General features: G+C 39.9%; 1 protein-coding gene across 1 annotated transcript; it reads left to right on the top strand.

Moving 5' to 3' along the window:
* The first annotated feature begins 4,810 nt into the window (after nt 1-4,810).
* LOC148113872 (vomeronasal type-2 receptor 116-like) lies at nt 4,811-15,462 on the top strand. Its single transcript, XM_087891562.1, has 5 exons — nt 4,811-4,827; nt 12,949-12,955; nt 13,590-13,817; nt 14,360-14,486; nt 14,564-15,462. The coding sequence occupies exons 1-5, from the start codon at nt 4,811-4,813 to the stop codon at nt 15,460-15,462; spliced, it is 1,278 nt and encodes a 425-aa protein (XP_087747688.1).
* Nucleotides 15,463-16,808: the final 1,346 nt, after the last annotated feature.

Below are 16,808 nucleotides of genomic sequence, written 5' to 3'. Positions count from 1 at the left end.
TTTCTAATTCTCTTTTACAGAATAGTTTTTCAGAATTACCAGCATATCCTTGCTTTAGTGTTTACTGTAAAAGAGATAAATGAAAATCCCCAGATCCTACCCAACATCACGCTGGGCTTCCACATTTTTAACAGCAATTTTAAACCAAGCCGGACTTTCTTTGCCTCAATGCTTCTACCTTTCACTCAGGGCAAATTCATCCCTAACTACAAGTGTGGGATCACAAATACCTTGGCTGCAGTAATTGGGACACCTGACATCTCTCTTCACATGGCAACTGTATTGGGAATCTACAAAATTCCTCAGGTAAGATGTGATGAGGATATATATTATCATTTTGCCATTTCTCTAGAAATGTTGGTATGCTTCTTTTTATAAAAAGAGAGACCTTCCAGGTTCCTAGATATTATAATCTGCTTGATAGAATTGTCATAGCACCATGAATCATTGTCATTCTGAACAGATGGTGGTGATATTTGACACAGCAAAATGTGCCCCAATTCCAGACATTGAACTAAGGCTCAAATTTGAAATATTCACAATGAGACTACTTTCAGAAAAAAATATATTTTCTGATACTTCAAGAGTGACATCTTGGTTGATATTTCATAATAAACACAATTAGTTGCATAATTTCAGTATAAAAGGTGAAAGATACGCAACTGAAATGAATGTATATGATTTCAGAGGATCACATGCAATAGAATTTTCAATTGCATATGTTTATCTTTCTGTAGTTGACCTACGGTTCTGCTCCAGTCATAGATAAAGCAGTTTTCTTCCAACAAATGTTTCCGAATGAATCCCACCAATGTAAGGGCCTCCTGCAGTTATTGCTATATTTTAGATGGATCTGGATTGGAATTCTTGTAATAAAGGATGAGAAAGTAGAGAAATTTCTCCAAGAAATACTCCCCACATTTTCTGAGCATGGCATCTGCACTGAATTCATAGCAGAATTCCCAAATGGAGCTTTTTACAGTGATTTTGATGAAACCATAGATGAAGTGCGACATATATACCATGTTCTCATGAATAGCACAGCCAATGTAATAATCTTATATGGTGAACGATCCTTAACAGTTCTGAGAACTATCCTCCAGATTTCAGAAGTGGATGATATACCAAAGCAGGATAAGATTTGGCTTATAACTGCTCAAACAGATTATACTTCAATTTCCATTCATAAAACTTGGGATATCCATTCTCTGCACGGTGCTTTATCCTTTGCAGTTCACACAAAGGAGATCCAAAACTTCCAGGAATTTCTTCAAAATCTAAATCCAAGCAATAATCAGAATGATCATTTTCGGAAAGATTTCTGGGAACAGGCATTCAGTTGTTTCTTCCCAAACTCAAAAATGGAGGAGTCTGAGAAGAAATGTACTGGACAGGAGAAGCTTGAAACCCTTCCTACATCTGTGTTTGAAACAAGCATGAGTGGCCAGAGTTATAATATTTACAATGCGGTCTATGCTGTGGCACATGCTTTGCAATCTCTCTCTATATCCAAATCTAAAGAAACAACAATGATGAAAGAAAGAAGGAAACATTTTCACAATCAAGTGTGGTGGCAGGTAAGTCTGTTACCAGGGTGAGAAACCACCATATCTGTAGTTGCAACATGTGTCCAAAAACTCTAGCAAACAATATTCTCCTGGGATATTGATGTCTGAAAACCCAAAAGTGAGATGTAATAATGGATTGAGTAATCAAAATATTCATAGGCTGATATTAAAATTGTAAACGGCATTCTACAAAATTTCTTAAAATATGTTTCTTTCCATGAAATTAGTTTCCTGTCAAGCCCAAAATCAAGAATGATTCTTGATTTCTTCTAAGCTGAATTCTTCTTGTTTTACATCTATAGATAAAATTTTGTCAATCTGAGCACTCTACTATCTGTATCTGGATTTTACTCTGTGTGTTATTAGGGGGAGGGGTTGATACTTCTCTTTCTCACAGACACAATATCCAATCTGAATTGTCTTTTACCTCTCAGAAATGCTCCCCCTCCATCCTGGGAAGCCACTTCCTTATTGTTCCATAAATTCAGTCTAAGAATAAATGGAAGGAGGTTATTACTGAATGTTGAAGCTGTATTGGTTGTTGTTGTTATATATGCTTTATTTGGAATGTTTTCATTTGCAGACACAATTCATTGATTCTTGAAAGTACAATCATGCCAGTGGTGGGTTCCTACCAGTTTGCCCAGATTTGTGCGAACCGGTAGTGGCGGTGGCAGGAGGCTCTGCCCACTGCCCAGATTTCATCATGGACGTTCTGTGCATCTGCATTCACGATAGTGAATCACTAGTGAAGGTAAGTGGAACCCACCACTGAATCATGCCAATATTTTTTGGCATTTCCTGATGAGGATCTTCCCATACAATCCATGGGTGGAAGAGCAAGGACTGATATATTGTGTCATTCTTATTCAAAGAAGATTCAGCCAGCTGTAATGTTCCCATTTTATGAGGCATTGGTTCTGACCTCTTCATAGACCATTTGAGAGTCACCTGCATTTCTAAACCCAGTTATTCATAACAACACATGCATAGTTTTAGAGCAAATGGATGGAATGAGAGCAGAAACTTATATGCTTCCAGGAACATGGCTCTAGGAGAAGAAGAGAAAGGAGTAAAAGTGTTTTTAATATCTCAGGCACTAAATAAAAGAGGACCAAGGTGGGATGTTAATTTGAGCCTACATTTTGTGACATATTTAGCAATAGCAATACCACTTAGACTTACTGTATATACCACTTCAAAGTGCTTTTACAGCCCTCTCTAAGCAGTTTACAAGGTTGCCCATAACAATTTGGGCCCCCATTTTACCCACTTCAGAAGGATGGAAGGCTGAGTCAATCTTGAGCCGGTGAGATTTCAACTGCTCAACTGCAGCTAGCAGTCAGCTGAAGTAGCTGAAATAGCCTGCAATACTGCACTCTAACCCATGGGTTTCATCCCATTGGATTAAACAATCATAGATTTCAAATGATGGACATTTCAGCCATCAAATTCAGCTTATTGTAGGATTTTAAATTCCAGCAGCTCCTGCTGATGTTGACTCTGGCTCTACTTTAATGTATCCAATAAAAGAAATATCATTGCCATTTGGTCCTCAAGTCCCATTGCCTAACTTCTTTTACTAAGACTTTATTTCCTAGGTAGAATATACCATGTTTCCCTGAAAAATATATTATGTAAAATGTCTAAATTGTCTATATCTTGTCTGTATCCCTACCTCCCTACAGTTCTGCAAGGGTTAACAATATCACACGCCCTCTCATTTCCATAATCCTACCTGATTCCTGACTCCTCCCCTTTGGTATAAAAAGGACTCTCTGAGGTAATCTTGTTCCAGTTCCAGCTGTGTATCTGTAAGAGATAAACATAAGGTTAATAACTATTGAATAAAAGGCCTAGGATCTATCCAGGTCTAGAATAAAAGACTGAAAATAAAATACTCTTTGATTAATGAGTTATTGAGTTAGAACCATCATCCTTAACAGAGGATGGTTACCCATAACTCTGAATAATGACTGAACAAAATGCTCACTCTGAAAATATAAACAGAGTGAACACAAGAGCCTTCACCAGGCAAATGGCTGCACAACTGACAATCAAAGATGTCACAACAAGTACTACATCAACTGAGAGTGAGCAGGATAGCAATCTGAACTCACTGCTCAGAAACAAGGAACAGCAAGAAGAAACACCACAGAGAGGTGATGAACTAAGACTGTCCATACAGAAGTTAATGGAAGTGCCCACCAGCGAAGAAACTCTTATCACTAACCTCCAAAAACTACTGGTAAGCCGTGGAACAACTATTGAAGCCCCAGCGATGCTTCAAGAAATCACCACTTCAGTAAAAGATAGGCTACCTCAGTCAGATGACCCAGAGATAGCCGAATCCGTTCCCGCGCTTTTTCTCTGGTGGCCATCTTGGAAGTGCCACAACCAATAGAAAGCCAGAATTTAAACTCAATACCACGAATCAACTAGAACCCTAAGACAAATGGGGGACACCCCGAAAACAACCATAAAAAACAAATACAAGATAACAGGAGCTCGCCTACCGAGCTTAAAATAGAAAAAGCTATCGAGACTCTAGCAGCAGACTTCGGTCCCATGTTTAAAGCTCCTGCGCCAATCACAAAATACAAAAAGAACCCAGAAAGCCAAACATACACCGAAATGACTGCCAGCAACAAAATACCGACCCCAACACCACCTCGAGAAGAGACACACCATCGTGGAGAACAAAAAACACCAACTGCCTACAAATCAATTATGTGGCAAGACTCGAACTCACCACCCCAACTACTGATGGAACGAGACCCAAGAAAAGAAAATCAAATCAACTACTCACACATCCTACGACCTCCACCGGGCTTTTCTGCCCGTCTAGGGGCCAGCATCCGTGAACTGGAATTCGCCGCCGCCGCTGCTATCACCGCCGTCGCAGAAACCTCGAACTCCGATAGTCCTCGTTCTATGACCGCCATGCCGCCGCGCTTTCTGCCAATCTTCGCCGGGGATCCAGCCGCCCAGCAACAACTCCCCGCATCCAGCGTGGAGTCCAGATGTACAAGGGGTGAATCCAGCATTCCATTGACAGGCCTGGGCCTAGGCCTGGGAGCCGCAGCCACGAGCTCCTCACCCGACGACTCCCAGCACGAAATGAGCTTCGTGCATGCTCAATACCCACCTGCAAAGATAGAAAAAAAAAATTACTAACAGTTTTTTTTCCATTAGCTCAAGCATCCCATTGCCCTACTGTGAATTCACTCACATCCTAGACCATGGACAGCTACCCCCAGTAAGTAATTATTCTAACAATTCTGGAACACTACCGATTAATCTTCCAAAATTACAAATAGATAGGGGAAAATCTTTTAGAATGGAGCCAGCAATTACAAATTATTTTTATGAGAGAAAATTTACTTTTCTTAATTTCTAAACCCCCCAAAAAGCCCTGGTCATTTGAAATTGATTGTATTCACCACAAAGCATTCTGTCTATTGTTAACTAGCATACCACCCATTATGTACCCTAGCATAGATAACAACCTAACTGTGTAAGAAGTTATGCAAAAAATATACAGTTTTTTCTACAGTCAAAGCAGAGCAACCACCACCAGAATATCCAGAGAGTTTCACTCTGCAAGACTCAGGCCAGGGATTCCCATGAGCGAACACCTATTGAAATTTAATGCTACAACGGCTGAACTATTGCAAAGGGGGGAGGTAATAACTGAAGAAAGCATGATGAATATTATTATAAATTCATTAGACTCTAGCTGGGACAACATTGTAACTCAATTAGATAGTCTAAGCATAGAACAGATATCCATGAGCATACTCACAAATCGCTTGATTGCGGAAGATAATCTGAGAAGAGACCACCATATATCTAGAAGAGAACCCAGGCCTATAAAAAGAGTTGAATTCCAAGATAGAATAAGCAATACCCAGGAATGTTTTTCTTGTGGTTCTAGGAACCATTTAAAAAGGGATTGTCCCAGGAACCACAGAAACAAAGGGTACACTGATCGCAGGGAGAGACTTGAGCACGGAAGGAGGCACCTAAGGGGAAGCTCACCAGATACCAGAACATTTAGAGAAAGAGAATGTGGTTGGTCTCCCAACACCAGGAGAAATAACGAACATAGAAACAGCTCACAAGATAGAAACACAAAATCGATGTACGGTTTTAAACATGAGAACACAAACACCAGGCTAGGAATATACGAGAACATGTGGCTCCTAGATTCGGGAGCCACTAACCATACCTCACATGATCCAAGATTATTCATCTCTCTTACAGAAACAGATTTTGAAATCAAAGTAGCCAACCAAAGTAAGGCTAAAGTAATAGGTAAAGGAAGTGGTCTATGCACCCTGTTATTAACACAGCTGCCTGCAATTTACTGCTGGTTCAAATCTCTCCAAGGCTCAAGGTTGACTCAGCCTTCCGTCCTTTCTAAGGTAGGTGAAATGAGGACCCAGTTTGTGGGAGCAATAAGCTGACTTTGTATAAATATAGAAAAGTATGAAGGCTATTGCTTAACGCATTGTAAGCCGCCTTGAGTCTCCGGAGAACGGCGGCATATAAATCAAATTTAAAAAAAAAAGCGTACATATCCCAGGAGTAGGAGAAATAGAGGGGGTATTGCATGTGCCAGATATTCCGTACAACATGCTGGCAACAACAAAACTCACACAAGACACAAACACCGAAGTGATGTTTAAGAAAGGCAAAGTATACATATCAAATCAAGGGGAAAACATTGGGGAAGTTATCATACACGACGGGCTACCTTTCTTTACACCTAAAGAAAATAAAGAGGGAAGTGTTAACATAAACGTTTTTGATAGGACAGAGGGAAACAAAAAAACAGAAGGAACAGAGAACTGTAATTTACCAAGTAAAAGTAAAATATCTGTAGGCAAGCCCTTGCACAACAATTGTGCTCACCTTCTCCATAGAAAACTAGGGCATATCAGTTTCCCAATTGTCAAGAAAATGTTGGAATGCGCCGAAGGTTTGAAAGTAAAAAATTGTGATAATTACTTGGAGTGTTCTGTGTGCAAATGTTCTAAAATTAAGGTCAAAGCAAGACCAAAAAAATCAGAGCGAACTACTGACTCTATATTTCAATGGGTGCACATGGACCTGGTAGGACCACTGAGACCATCCATTAGATATATAGAGAGATTCTTCCTAACCATTGTGGATGATTACAGTCGATATGGTTACGTATATTCACTCAGACACAAAAATGAAGCATTCCAAAGGTTTAAGGAATTTTACAAAAGAGTAGAATTACAACATAATATCAAAATCAAACAACTAATGACTGATCAAGGTTCAGAGTTCATGGCTAGAGACTTCACAAGGTGGGTAAGAGAACAAGGCATATTACATTTTACTTCTTCGCCTTTTTTGGCCTTCCAAAATGGAGTCGTAGAACGAAAAAACGGCGTACTCCAAACCATGATAAGGTGTGTCCTAGAGAATGCTGGGATGGGAAAATCATTTTGGTCAGAGGCATTGCATTACTGAAATTACACATTAAACAGGTTGTGGTCTAGTTCAATTGGCAAAACTCCATATGAAGTAATGTATAAAAGAAAACCCAACCTGGCCCACCTACACATATTTGGCATTCCAGCAGATGTTCATATCCCCAGACAATTAAGGAAAAAGGGAGATAAAATATCCAAAAGAATGAGATTTATGGGATATGAGCCAGGAACAAAAGGTTTCAGATTCATAGACCAAAATAACAAATTTGTTGTATCAAGATCTGCAGACTTCCATGAGCATTCAAATTGGTCAAGGTTGCACTCCAACAACATTTTTGTTAATAGAAATACACATATACAGAAACAAGAGAATAAGAAACTGATCACTGAAGGGGAAAAAGCAACAAAAACATACAAACCCAAACACCATGAAATAAAGGTAAAAGAATGGAAGGAAGAACACCCCACTTTGGACCTAGATAAACTCACTGACGAAGATACTGAATACCTGCACAAAACAAACAAACCAAATGACAGACCAATCAGAGAGAATAGAAACAAGATACCAAAAAGACTCGAAGACTACATTATGTCCATCCAAACCAACAACATTACACCCAGTTCCTATGAAGAGATACTCAAACTCCCCCTAGAGGAGAGAGAAAAATGGGAAGAAGCAATGGAAAAAGAGATGAAAAGTCTCAGAGACCTGCAAGTATATTCACCAGCAAAAACACCAGAAAACAAAAAATCCATAGGGACAGAGTCAAGACCCTAGAAAACAACAACGTACTGTATAGGAGCCTTGATAGCACAGTGGTCTAGAGCACCCTGTCATTAACACAGCTGCCTGCAATTACTGCTGGTTCGAATCTCTCCAAGGCTCAAGGTTGACTCAGCCTTCCATCCTTTCTAAGGTAGGTAAAATGAGGACCCAGTTTGTGGGGGCAATAAGCTGACTTTGTATAAATATACAAAAGTATGAAGGCTATTGCTTAACGCATTGTAAGCCGCCCTGAGTCTCCGGAGAAGGGCGGCATATAAATCAAATTAAAAAAAAAAAAAAAGCAAGACTATAAAGCACAGGGCTTCGCACAGAAGTACCCAGAGGATTATACAGATACTTACTCCCCAACAGTCAGGGCTGAGAGCATCAAAAGTGCCCTTGTAATAGCCACCATCCTAGGGTTGGATGTATTTCAATTTGACATTCAAACTGCCTACCTCCATGCTGAACTGGACAAAGAAATTTATGTAAATGCTCCACCAGGATACAACAAAGGAAAAGACAGCACATGGCTCCTTAGTAAGAGCTTATATGGACTGAAACAATCAGGCAAGAGGTGGTATGAGTGCCTGGCTAAGGCCCTAAACTCAATGGGTTTCACCGCCACCTCCGCAGACAAATGCTTCTTTATAAAGAGAGAGAAGGAATCTTTTGAAGGCATCCTCGTCTACATGGACAACACATTGTATATAGGTAAATTCTCAAAGAATTGAGGAATTTCTCAAATGTGAGAAATTCGCCTCTGAATTAGGGAACCACTTTTCATTAAAATCACTAGGAAAAATAGACAAATACCTGGGAATTCAAGTAACAAAAACAAACAAAGGTTTCAGACTTTCACAAAAAGAGAAAATAGCAGAACTTTTATTAAAATGCAAAATGTCAGAAGCAAAACCCAGCGAAACTCCCATGCAACAAGATTTTTTGAAAAATATGTACAATGAAGCAGAACCCTTTTATGATAACAATTTATACAGATCCACAATTGGATCATTACTGTACATTGCAAATTGGACTAGACCTGACATTGCTTTAGCTGTTAACTTATTATCGAGGCATGTAAGCAAACCCACTACATTCCACTGGGATGCCATAAAGAAATTGCTCAGATATCTAAAACATAGTATTAATGCTCAGTTATGCAAATCACAATCAAGTAACTGTGGAATGCCATGACAGTTAGAAATAAAGGCCAATTCCTGACTTCCTGGATGGTGATCATACAAGCACAGTAAGGAAATCCTAAGTATCACTTGTTCTGCACTTACAATTTCTTATAATTTCAGATGGTTGCTGAACAAGCGGTCATTAAACAACCAACACCTGTACTTATGGGTTGCTGTGCTATCTCAGTTATTGTTGTTGGTATGTCACTAACTCCTCTCTGAATCTTTGCAACCCCATGAACCATAGAACCCCAGGCCCTCCTATCCTCCAGTATCTTCTACAATTTGCCCGTATTAATGTTCATTGTGCTGATGACACTACCTAACCATCTCATCCTTTGTTATACACTTCTCCTTTTGCCTTCAATCTTTCACAACCTCAGGGTGGTGTCCAATGAGTCCAAAGTGTGCCAAAGTATCTGAGCTATGTGGGCATAAGCTGAAACATATGGCAAACATTGCAAGTAATTATACTGTCAGTGTCCATTTCCATCACTTTTTTCTTTGTTTGTTTGCTAAAAAATTAAACATTTCTAAATATTTAAGTATTATTCCCCATTGCTAATAGTTTATAAGAGTTCTTGACCATTTGTTCTTTTGAAAAATTGATCACTATCTTTCCTGTCTTAAGCATCTGTCTCTTTTTTCTGTGATTTTTTTATTTATGTTTCCACTTAGAGCATTAAGAATTTAAAAATTTCTACAGAATTAAAATAAGTAAACTATATGTTTTCAAATGTTTAGTTGAAAAAAGAAATGGAAAAAGATGTAAAAGCTGAAAAGAAATAATTAAAAATTAAAAATAATATTTAAGAGTTGAAAAAAGATTAAAATTGGGAACAAATAATTAAAAAATTGAAAAAAGTAATTTGAAAATTTGAAAAGGATTTTTTCTTTTAAAAAAAGGGGGGGATCTGCAGTGATCTTGGAGCCCATGAAAATAAAATCTGTTTTCATTTCTTCCACTTCTATTGGCTATGAAGTGATGCCATAAATTTAGCTTTTTTTATATTGTGTTTCCAGCCAACTTTTGCACTCTACTCTTTTACCTCATGAAGTGGCTCTTTAGTTCCTTTTCACTTTCTGCCATTAGAGTGGTATCGTTGCATATCTGAGGTTGTTGATATTTCTTCCAACAATCCTAATTCTGGCTTGTGATTCATCCAGCCTGGCATTTCACAAGATGTACTTTGCATATAATTTAAATAAGCAAGGTGACAATATAGCGCCTTGTTGTACTTATTACCCTATTTTGAAGCAATCAATTGTTCCATGTCTGTCTCTAACTGTTGCTTCTTGGCTGTCAGGCAGATGTCAGGTCTGCCCCAAACTGATCCCTTAGGAAAGGAACACCTTTGACTCCATTTGGTAAAAGCAAAGGGTTCTTTTGCTAAAGGTTTGGTTGCAGTAATGTAAAGCCAGATCTGAATTCTCCAGCATTTGCAAGATACAAAAAAGGTTCACCCAGAGTCCATTCTTATTCCCCTGTAACCAGTCCAATTCCAGCCAACCACAGCTCAGCCAGATGTTTTGAGAATGCTGAGATTCCCCCTTCAGGAGATACCAGGGATGATGTACCAGACTGATGGAACTTGCCTGCCAGCGGCAGGACTGGGGTTTTAGTGCTCCCAAAATGGCCGATGTGAGAGAGTGGTCCATGTGGTCTTTGACCTTCGGATTCCCCCACATTGCAGTGAGAGGACAATGGGGAGGGCTTTTGTTTCATCGCTTGCTACGTTTCTCCCTGGACTTTGTCATCAGCTGATGAAGTTTCCTCTTTTGAGGTTCCCGGACTATGTCAGCCTATCTATCATCATTACAGTCCCCCAGATGTATTCTAGGACTGAACTCCTTGGTCTGCGAGATTCCTCTCGCAAATTTGGCCCTCTATGATATCAAGGGCCTACCTCAATGAATGGTTTTGGAACCCAGAGAGGTGGCATGCAGCGAGGAGGAGGTTGTGGGGTTTTTTAGTTAATTTTTCATCTCGTATTTAAAAGAGGGTCTGGGAGGAGGGAGGGGTTTTTAAGGGGACCTGAGAAGGGGGAGGGGGCTGTAGAGATGGATGGGGGGTCCATATAGCCACTGTGCGGGGTGTTGGGTTGGTTAGGCACAGTGGAGGAGGCGAGAAGGGTAATCTGACCGGGGTGCTGGCTGGTGAAAAGAAGGACAGTTCCATTAATGTGATAAGTGGGAGGGGCAGGTATGGCGGATACAGGGGGCCATATCAGGTTCTGGGGGTGCACATGCACTGTCTTCGAGTGATTGCGCACTCCGGCCCCCATAGCGTGGCTCGTGTCCTGGATTGCACAGAGTCTCAGCCCCTGGGTCTTCGACTGATGTTATGTAATGCCACGTCGGTAATTAATAAAGCCCCCCTCATTTGTGATCTTATTATGGAGGGGGGGCGGTGCAGACCTGGCTGTGATTATGGAGACCTGGTTGGGCCAGGAGGGGGGAGGTTTCCCTCGTTGAAATGTGCCCTCCAGGCTTCCATGCATTTCATCAGCCAAGGGCTCAGGGGAGGGTGGGGGGGTAGTGGCAATTATTAGAGAAAGTCTTTGTCCGAGGGAGGCCACTGTTCCTCAGATAGCCGGATGTGAGTCCCTTCTTGTGAAGTGGGGTCTTTGGGGTGCAGATGGGTTTGCTGACTATGTACCTGGCTCCCTGTCATGTGGCAGTGACCCTGCCTGAGCTACTCGACGTGATAGCCGGGTTGGCGGTTGATACCCCCAGATTTATTGTTCTGGGGGACTTCAACCTGCCACCCATTGGTGAGACATCAGAGGTGGCTCAGGAGTTCATGGCTTCCATGACGGCCATGGACCTGACCCAATTAGTGCAAGGCCCCACTCACACAGGGGTACACACTCTGGACTTGATTTTCATCTCTGGTCAGTGGCTGAATGATCTTGGTAGAGGGGACATAGACATTAAACCCTTGTCATGGACAGATCATTCGCTCCTTCACTTAGACTTTCAAGCCGCTTCACCCTGCCGCAGGGAGATGGAACCGACTAGATGGTTCGGTCCCAGGTGCCTGATGGATCCCGAAAGGTTCCAGATGGAGCTTGGGCCCTTTCCGGAGACTCTGGCACACGACTCGACTGAAGACCTGGTGGCCGCCTGGGATAGTGCGGCCGCAGGGGCTTTGGACCGTGTAGTGCCTTTGCGGCCTCTGACCCGATGCCGACCTCAACCGGCTCCTTGGTTCTGGTTGAAGAGCACTTGGAGGCTCCAACTGCTCCAGAATGCGGCCGCGCGGATGGTGATGGGGGCACCTTGTTACGCCCATGTAACACCTCTCCTGCGTGAGCTGCACTGGCTCCCAGTGGTCTTCCGAGTGCAATTCAAGGTTACCACCTTTAAAGTGCTCCATGGCATAGGACCAGGATATCTACGGGACCACCTTCTGCCACAAACTGCCTCCTACCAACCAGTTCACTCCCACAGAGAGGGACTCCTCAGGGTGCCGTCGGCCAAGTTACGCTGGCTGGTGACACCCAGGAAAAGAGCCTTCTCTGTCGGAGCCCCTGCCCTTTGGAATGAATTGCCCCTAGACATTCGTAACATCTCTGATCTCCGGGTCTTTCGCTGTGCCCTCAAAACCCTAAATTAACTAAATTAACCCTAAATTAGTTAAAATTAATTTTAACTATGATATTGTATATTTATGTTTTAATTTTGGCTGTACACCGCCCCGAGTCCTTCAGGAGGAGGGCAGTATATAAATAAAATTATTATTATTATTATTATTATTATTATTATTATTATTATTATTATTATTATTATTATTATTATTCTCTGGGTGCTTGGCCTTGGGATAATAGTAAAAACAATATCTGGCTGCTCTGGTCTTTATCACCTATCATTCCACTCTCCTGATTTCCCATCATATATAAACACAGCTTTATTGCCCTTTAATCCTTTACCCCCTCACTTCTGCCCTTTAATGGCAGGAAGCAGGTGAGGTGCCAAGCTGAATCAGGAAGAGCTGACATTAGCCTTCTCAGGTGACAGTTATGGTCATCTGGTACTCCCAACACTTTAAGAACTTGCCACAGATTGTTGTGATCTACATAATGAAAGGGTTTAGCATGGTCAATGAAGCAAAATAGATGGTTTTCTGGAACTACCCTACTGTCTCTTATTCAAGCAAATGAAGGAAATTTGATCTCCAGTTCCTCTGCCTTTTCAAAAAAAAAATATATAATTGTACTTCTTAGTTCTCAGTTTACATACTGCTGAAGCCTAACTTGCACCATTTTGAATATAACCTTGCTAGTGTATAAAATGAGTTCAATGATATGGTTATTTTATACATTATAGTATTTATTATATATTTATTAGAAGTGATCTGGCTTAAGTAGCTTTTGCAAATGAACTAGAGCTTAATTTTATTTTTTCATGGTTGTTTATTTTGCAATTCTATGTTAATTTTATTTCAGAAATCTGATATCTCTATCTCTGTTTTAGAATGATTGTTATTTATTTGTTTAAGGGATTACAACTTTAAAGAAACATTCATATGTATGTTTTGAATATATGAATTACTTTTCCTTCCTTGGTTTGTTCCTCTCTGATTGCTTTTGTGTTTCAGGTTCATTCTTTTCTGAGAAATGTCAGATTCAACAACAGTGTTGGTGAAAAGATCTCCTTTGATAAAAATGGAGAATTCATTGGTGGATTTGATATTATCAACTGGATCACATTCCCAAACCAGTCCTTTCTTAGGGTCAAAGTTGGAGTGATAGATCCCACAGCTCCAGCACAGAACTTCTTCAATATTTCTGTAGATTCCATCACCTGGCCAGAAGGCTTTAACCAGGTTAGCTTTTTGAATCCAGATTTATCTGCCTTCATTTAAATATCTTTATTGATGAAAGTCTCACAGTATCATCTCTGACTAATCTAAATATTTAAATATCTAAAATATCTAAATTTCCTGGAAAAGGAATGCTATCAGTAAGTTTGGGTTATTTTTTTAATTTTCTAGCAATTACTATTGAATATTAGGAAATATACTTTCCTGGATCCCTGTTAATTATGGGCAATGGTTTTAACAGCTTTTAAGTAAAAGCTGCAAGCCAGCACAATAAATCTCTTCAGTTTGCTGACATCAAAATTCAGAAATTAAAAAAACCAACCTTAACTAACTAGCACAGAAATTATCTATGAAGAGTGATGATGGTTAACAAAGGCTATTGATACAATTATTGTAGAAATTTAATTAGTTATAATTTCAGAGCAATTACATCTAAAATTATGTCATCCTGCTACTTCATTTTTAATCTGCTGATTCCACAGAAACACTCAAAGCACTTCCTTTCCTCTTTGTATCTTAATATATTCTTCTTCATTCATTGATAGGCATTACCTTTATCTTTATGTAATGATCCTTGCGAGACAGGACACAGCAAGGCCAAGAAAGAAGGAAAGTTGTTTTGTTGCTATGATTGCCATCTATGTCCAGAAGGGAAAATATCAAACGAGAAGGGTAGGAAAATTTCAGTTATACTGGGATTAAGCCAACACTATAATTTCCTATATCAACTCATCTGCATTCTTTTTCAGACATAGATGACTGCTCTCCATGTCCAGAAGATCAATACCCAAATCCCGGGAAAAATATGTGCATTCCAAAGCGGATCACCTTTTTGTCCTATGAAGAACCCTTGGGGATCAGTCTGACTGTTCTTTCTCTTTGCTTTTCGTTAATGACAGCTTTGGTAATAACAATCTTCATGAAACACAAAGACACTCCCATCGTCAAAGCCAACAACCGGAATCTCACTTATACACTCCTAGTTTCTCTTCTCCTCTCTTTCCTTTGTGTCTTTCTATTTGTTGGGAGGCCCAATACGATTGTGTGTCTCTTTCGACAACCAGCTTTTGGGCTCATCTTTTCTGTGGCGGTTTCTTGTGTCTTGGCCAAAACCTTTGTTGTGGTTCTAGCATTCATGGCCACCAAACCCGGTTCCAGATTGAGGAAATGGGTTGGGGGAAGGATGGTCAGTTTCATTCTTCTATCCTGCTCCCTTATTCAAATATGTGTTTGTGCTGTGTGGCTGATAACATGCCCACCATATCCAGATTTTGATGCACATTCAATACCTGAAGAACTTATCCTGGAGTGCAATGAAGACTTGGTCATGTTCTACTGTGTTTTGGGCTTTATGGGTTTTCTTGCTCTGCTTAGCTTCTCTGCTGCTTTTCTAGCTAGGAATTTACCTGACAGTTTCAATGAAGCCAAATTCATCACCTTCAGCATGTTGGTCTTCTGCAGTGTTTGGTTGTGTTTTATTCCAACCTATCTAAGCACACGGGGAAAATATACGTTGGCTGTGGAGATCTTCTCCATGGTCTCCTCCAGTGCTGGCTTATTGGTGTGCATCTTTTTTCCCAAGTGTTTTATCATTGTGATGAGACCTGAGCTTAATGATAAGCACCAGCTCATGAAGAGAAAGCTTTAATAAATCTTTATGTTTGCCTGATATTCTTTATATGTACATGTTGGGTTACTTCCTCACTTCAACGTTTAAACTAGAGAACAATGAACAGAGACAGTGATGTTCTATGTTGCCCTGTCCCCTGGAGATTTGGATAGCTTGGAAAGGTTGAAGTGATATGCCTCCAAAAGGTTCATATACAAAAAGAATATAGAAAATTATTACAAAATAGAAAATTGGGAACATTATACAGAACTTTAGCAGATAAAAAGAAAGGGGGTATTGCCATATATGTAAAGGAAAAAATCAAATCTAATCTAAGATATGCAGATGACAAAGGTAGAATTTTGATGGTGGAATTGGAGATAGAACAGAAACAAATGCTACTTACAGTAATTTATGCACCAAATAAAAATCAACAAGGTTATGTTGACATAATTCATAATATCAGGCAAACATCAATTATGTTTGCCTGTTATTCTTTCTATGTACATGTTGGCGAACTTCACCACTTTGACATTTAAGCTAGAGAACGATCTACAGAGACAGTGATGTTCTATGTTTTCCCATCCTCTCAGATTTGGATAGCTTGGAAGGTTTTGTTTTTGGAAGGCAATTATAACCTGAGGTCTATAAAAGGATAAATTGCAGAACTGTTAGGATATGGTTTGAGCCTAACTAAGTTGTCCAGGCAATATATGTGTACTGTAACTTTAATCTGTAAATGTATTATGTTACTTTAAGGTTTTCTTGCTGATTCATTATAATGCTGAGTCATGCTGTAATTAGGTAATGACTAGTTGTGAGAGTATTTAAGCAAGGTATTGTAACATATTCAGTTTGATGATGAAGCTGATATGATATGCTACCAGAATATGATATGCTACTATTGAGAGGCGTTGCTATCTTCTAATCATCGTTTGATGGATCTGCTACCATCGTGGTTTGTGAACCAGAGTGAGTTTGTTATTCTAACCAACTAATGTTTGTTTGGTTAGAAGATATCTGTAATTACTGGACTGATTTAATTGGCAAAGACTTGGAATTTGTTTAAAGACTATGAGACTGTTTTTCTACTATAAAGTAAGCTTTTGATAAACCAGTTTGCATATCTCTTATTCATTGCTCTCAGCAACGTTTCCTTGTGCATTTACTCTGCTGGTTGGTAACACAACACCAATATCCTTAACATTGGTTATGGGCCCAGAGCCAACCAGAACTAACTAGGATTGTTAAAAGCTAAACTGAGAGTTAATGTGAATGGTACAAACTGTGTTTGTGATAAACAATCCAAGTGAAGATGGCACTAGAACAAGCAGCAAATTTTTCCATGATAACCCGGCTGGATGGAACAAACTATGTATCCTGGT

Source organism: Pantherophis guttatus, chromosome 4 (assembly GCF_059756535.1).
Source record: "Pantherophis guttatus breed Tessera chromosome 4, ASM5975653v1, whole genome shotgun sequence".
Classification (NCBI taxonomy): domain Eukaryota; kingdom Metazoa; phylum Chordata; class Lepidosauria; order Squamata; family Colubridae; genus Pantherophis; species Pantherophis guttatus.
This window is presented reverse-complemented; position numbering and strand designations above follow the sequence as displayed.

Coding starts and splice junctions, on each gene's coding strand:
- LOC148113872 (XM_087891562.1), top strand. Junction 13,818..14,359: donor GGCCAGAAGGCTTTAACCAG/GTTAGCTTTTTG, acceptor ATTCATTGATAG/GCATTACCTTTATCTTTATG. Junction 14,487..14,563: donor GAAAATATCAAACGAGAAGG/GTAGGAAAATTT, acceptor ATTCTTTTTCAG/ACATAGATGACTGCTCTCCA.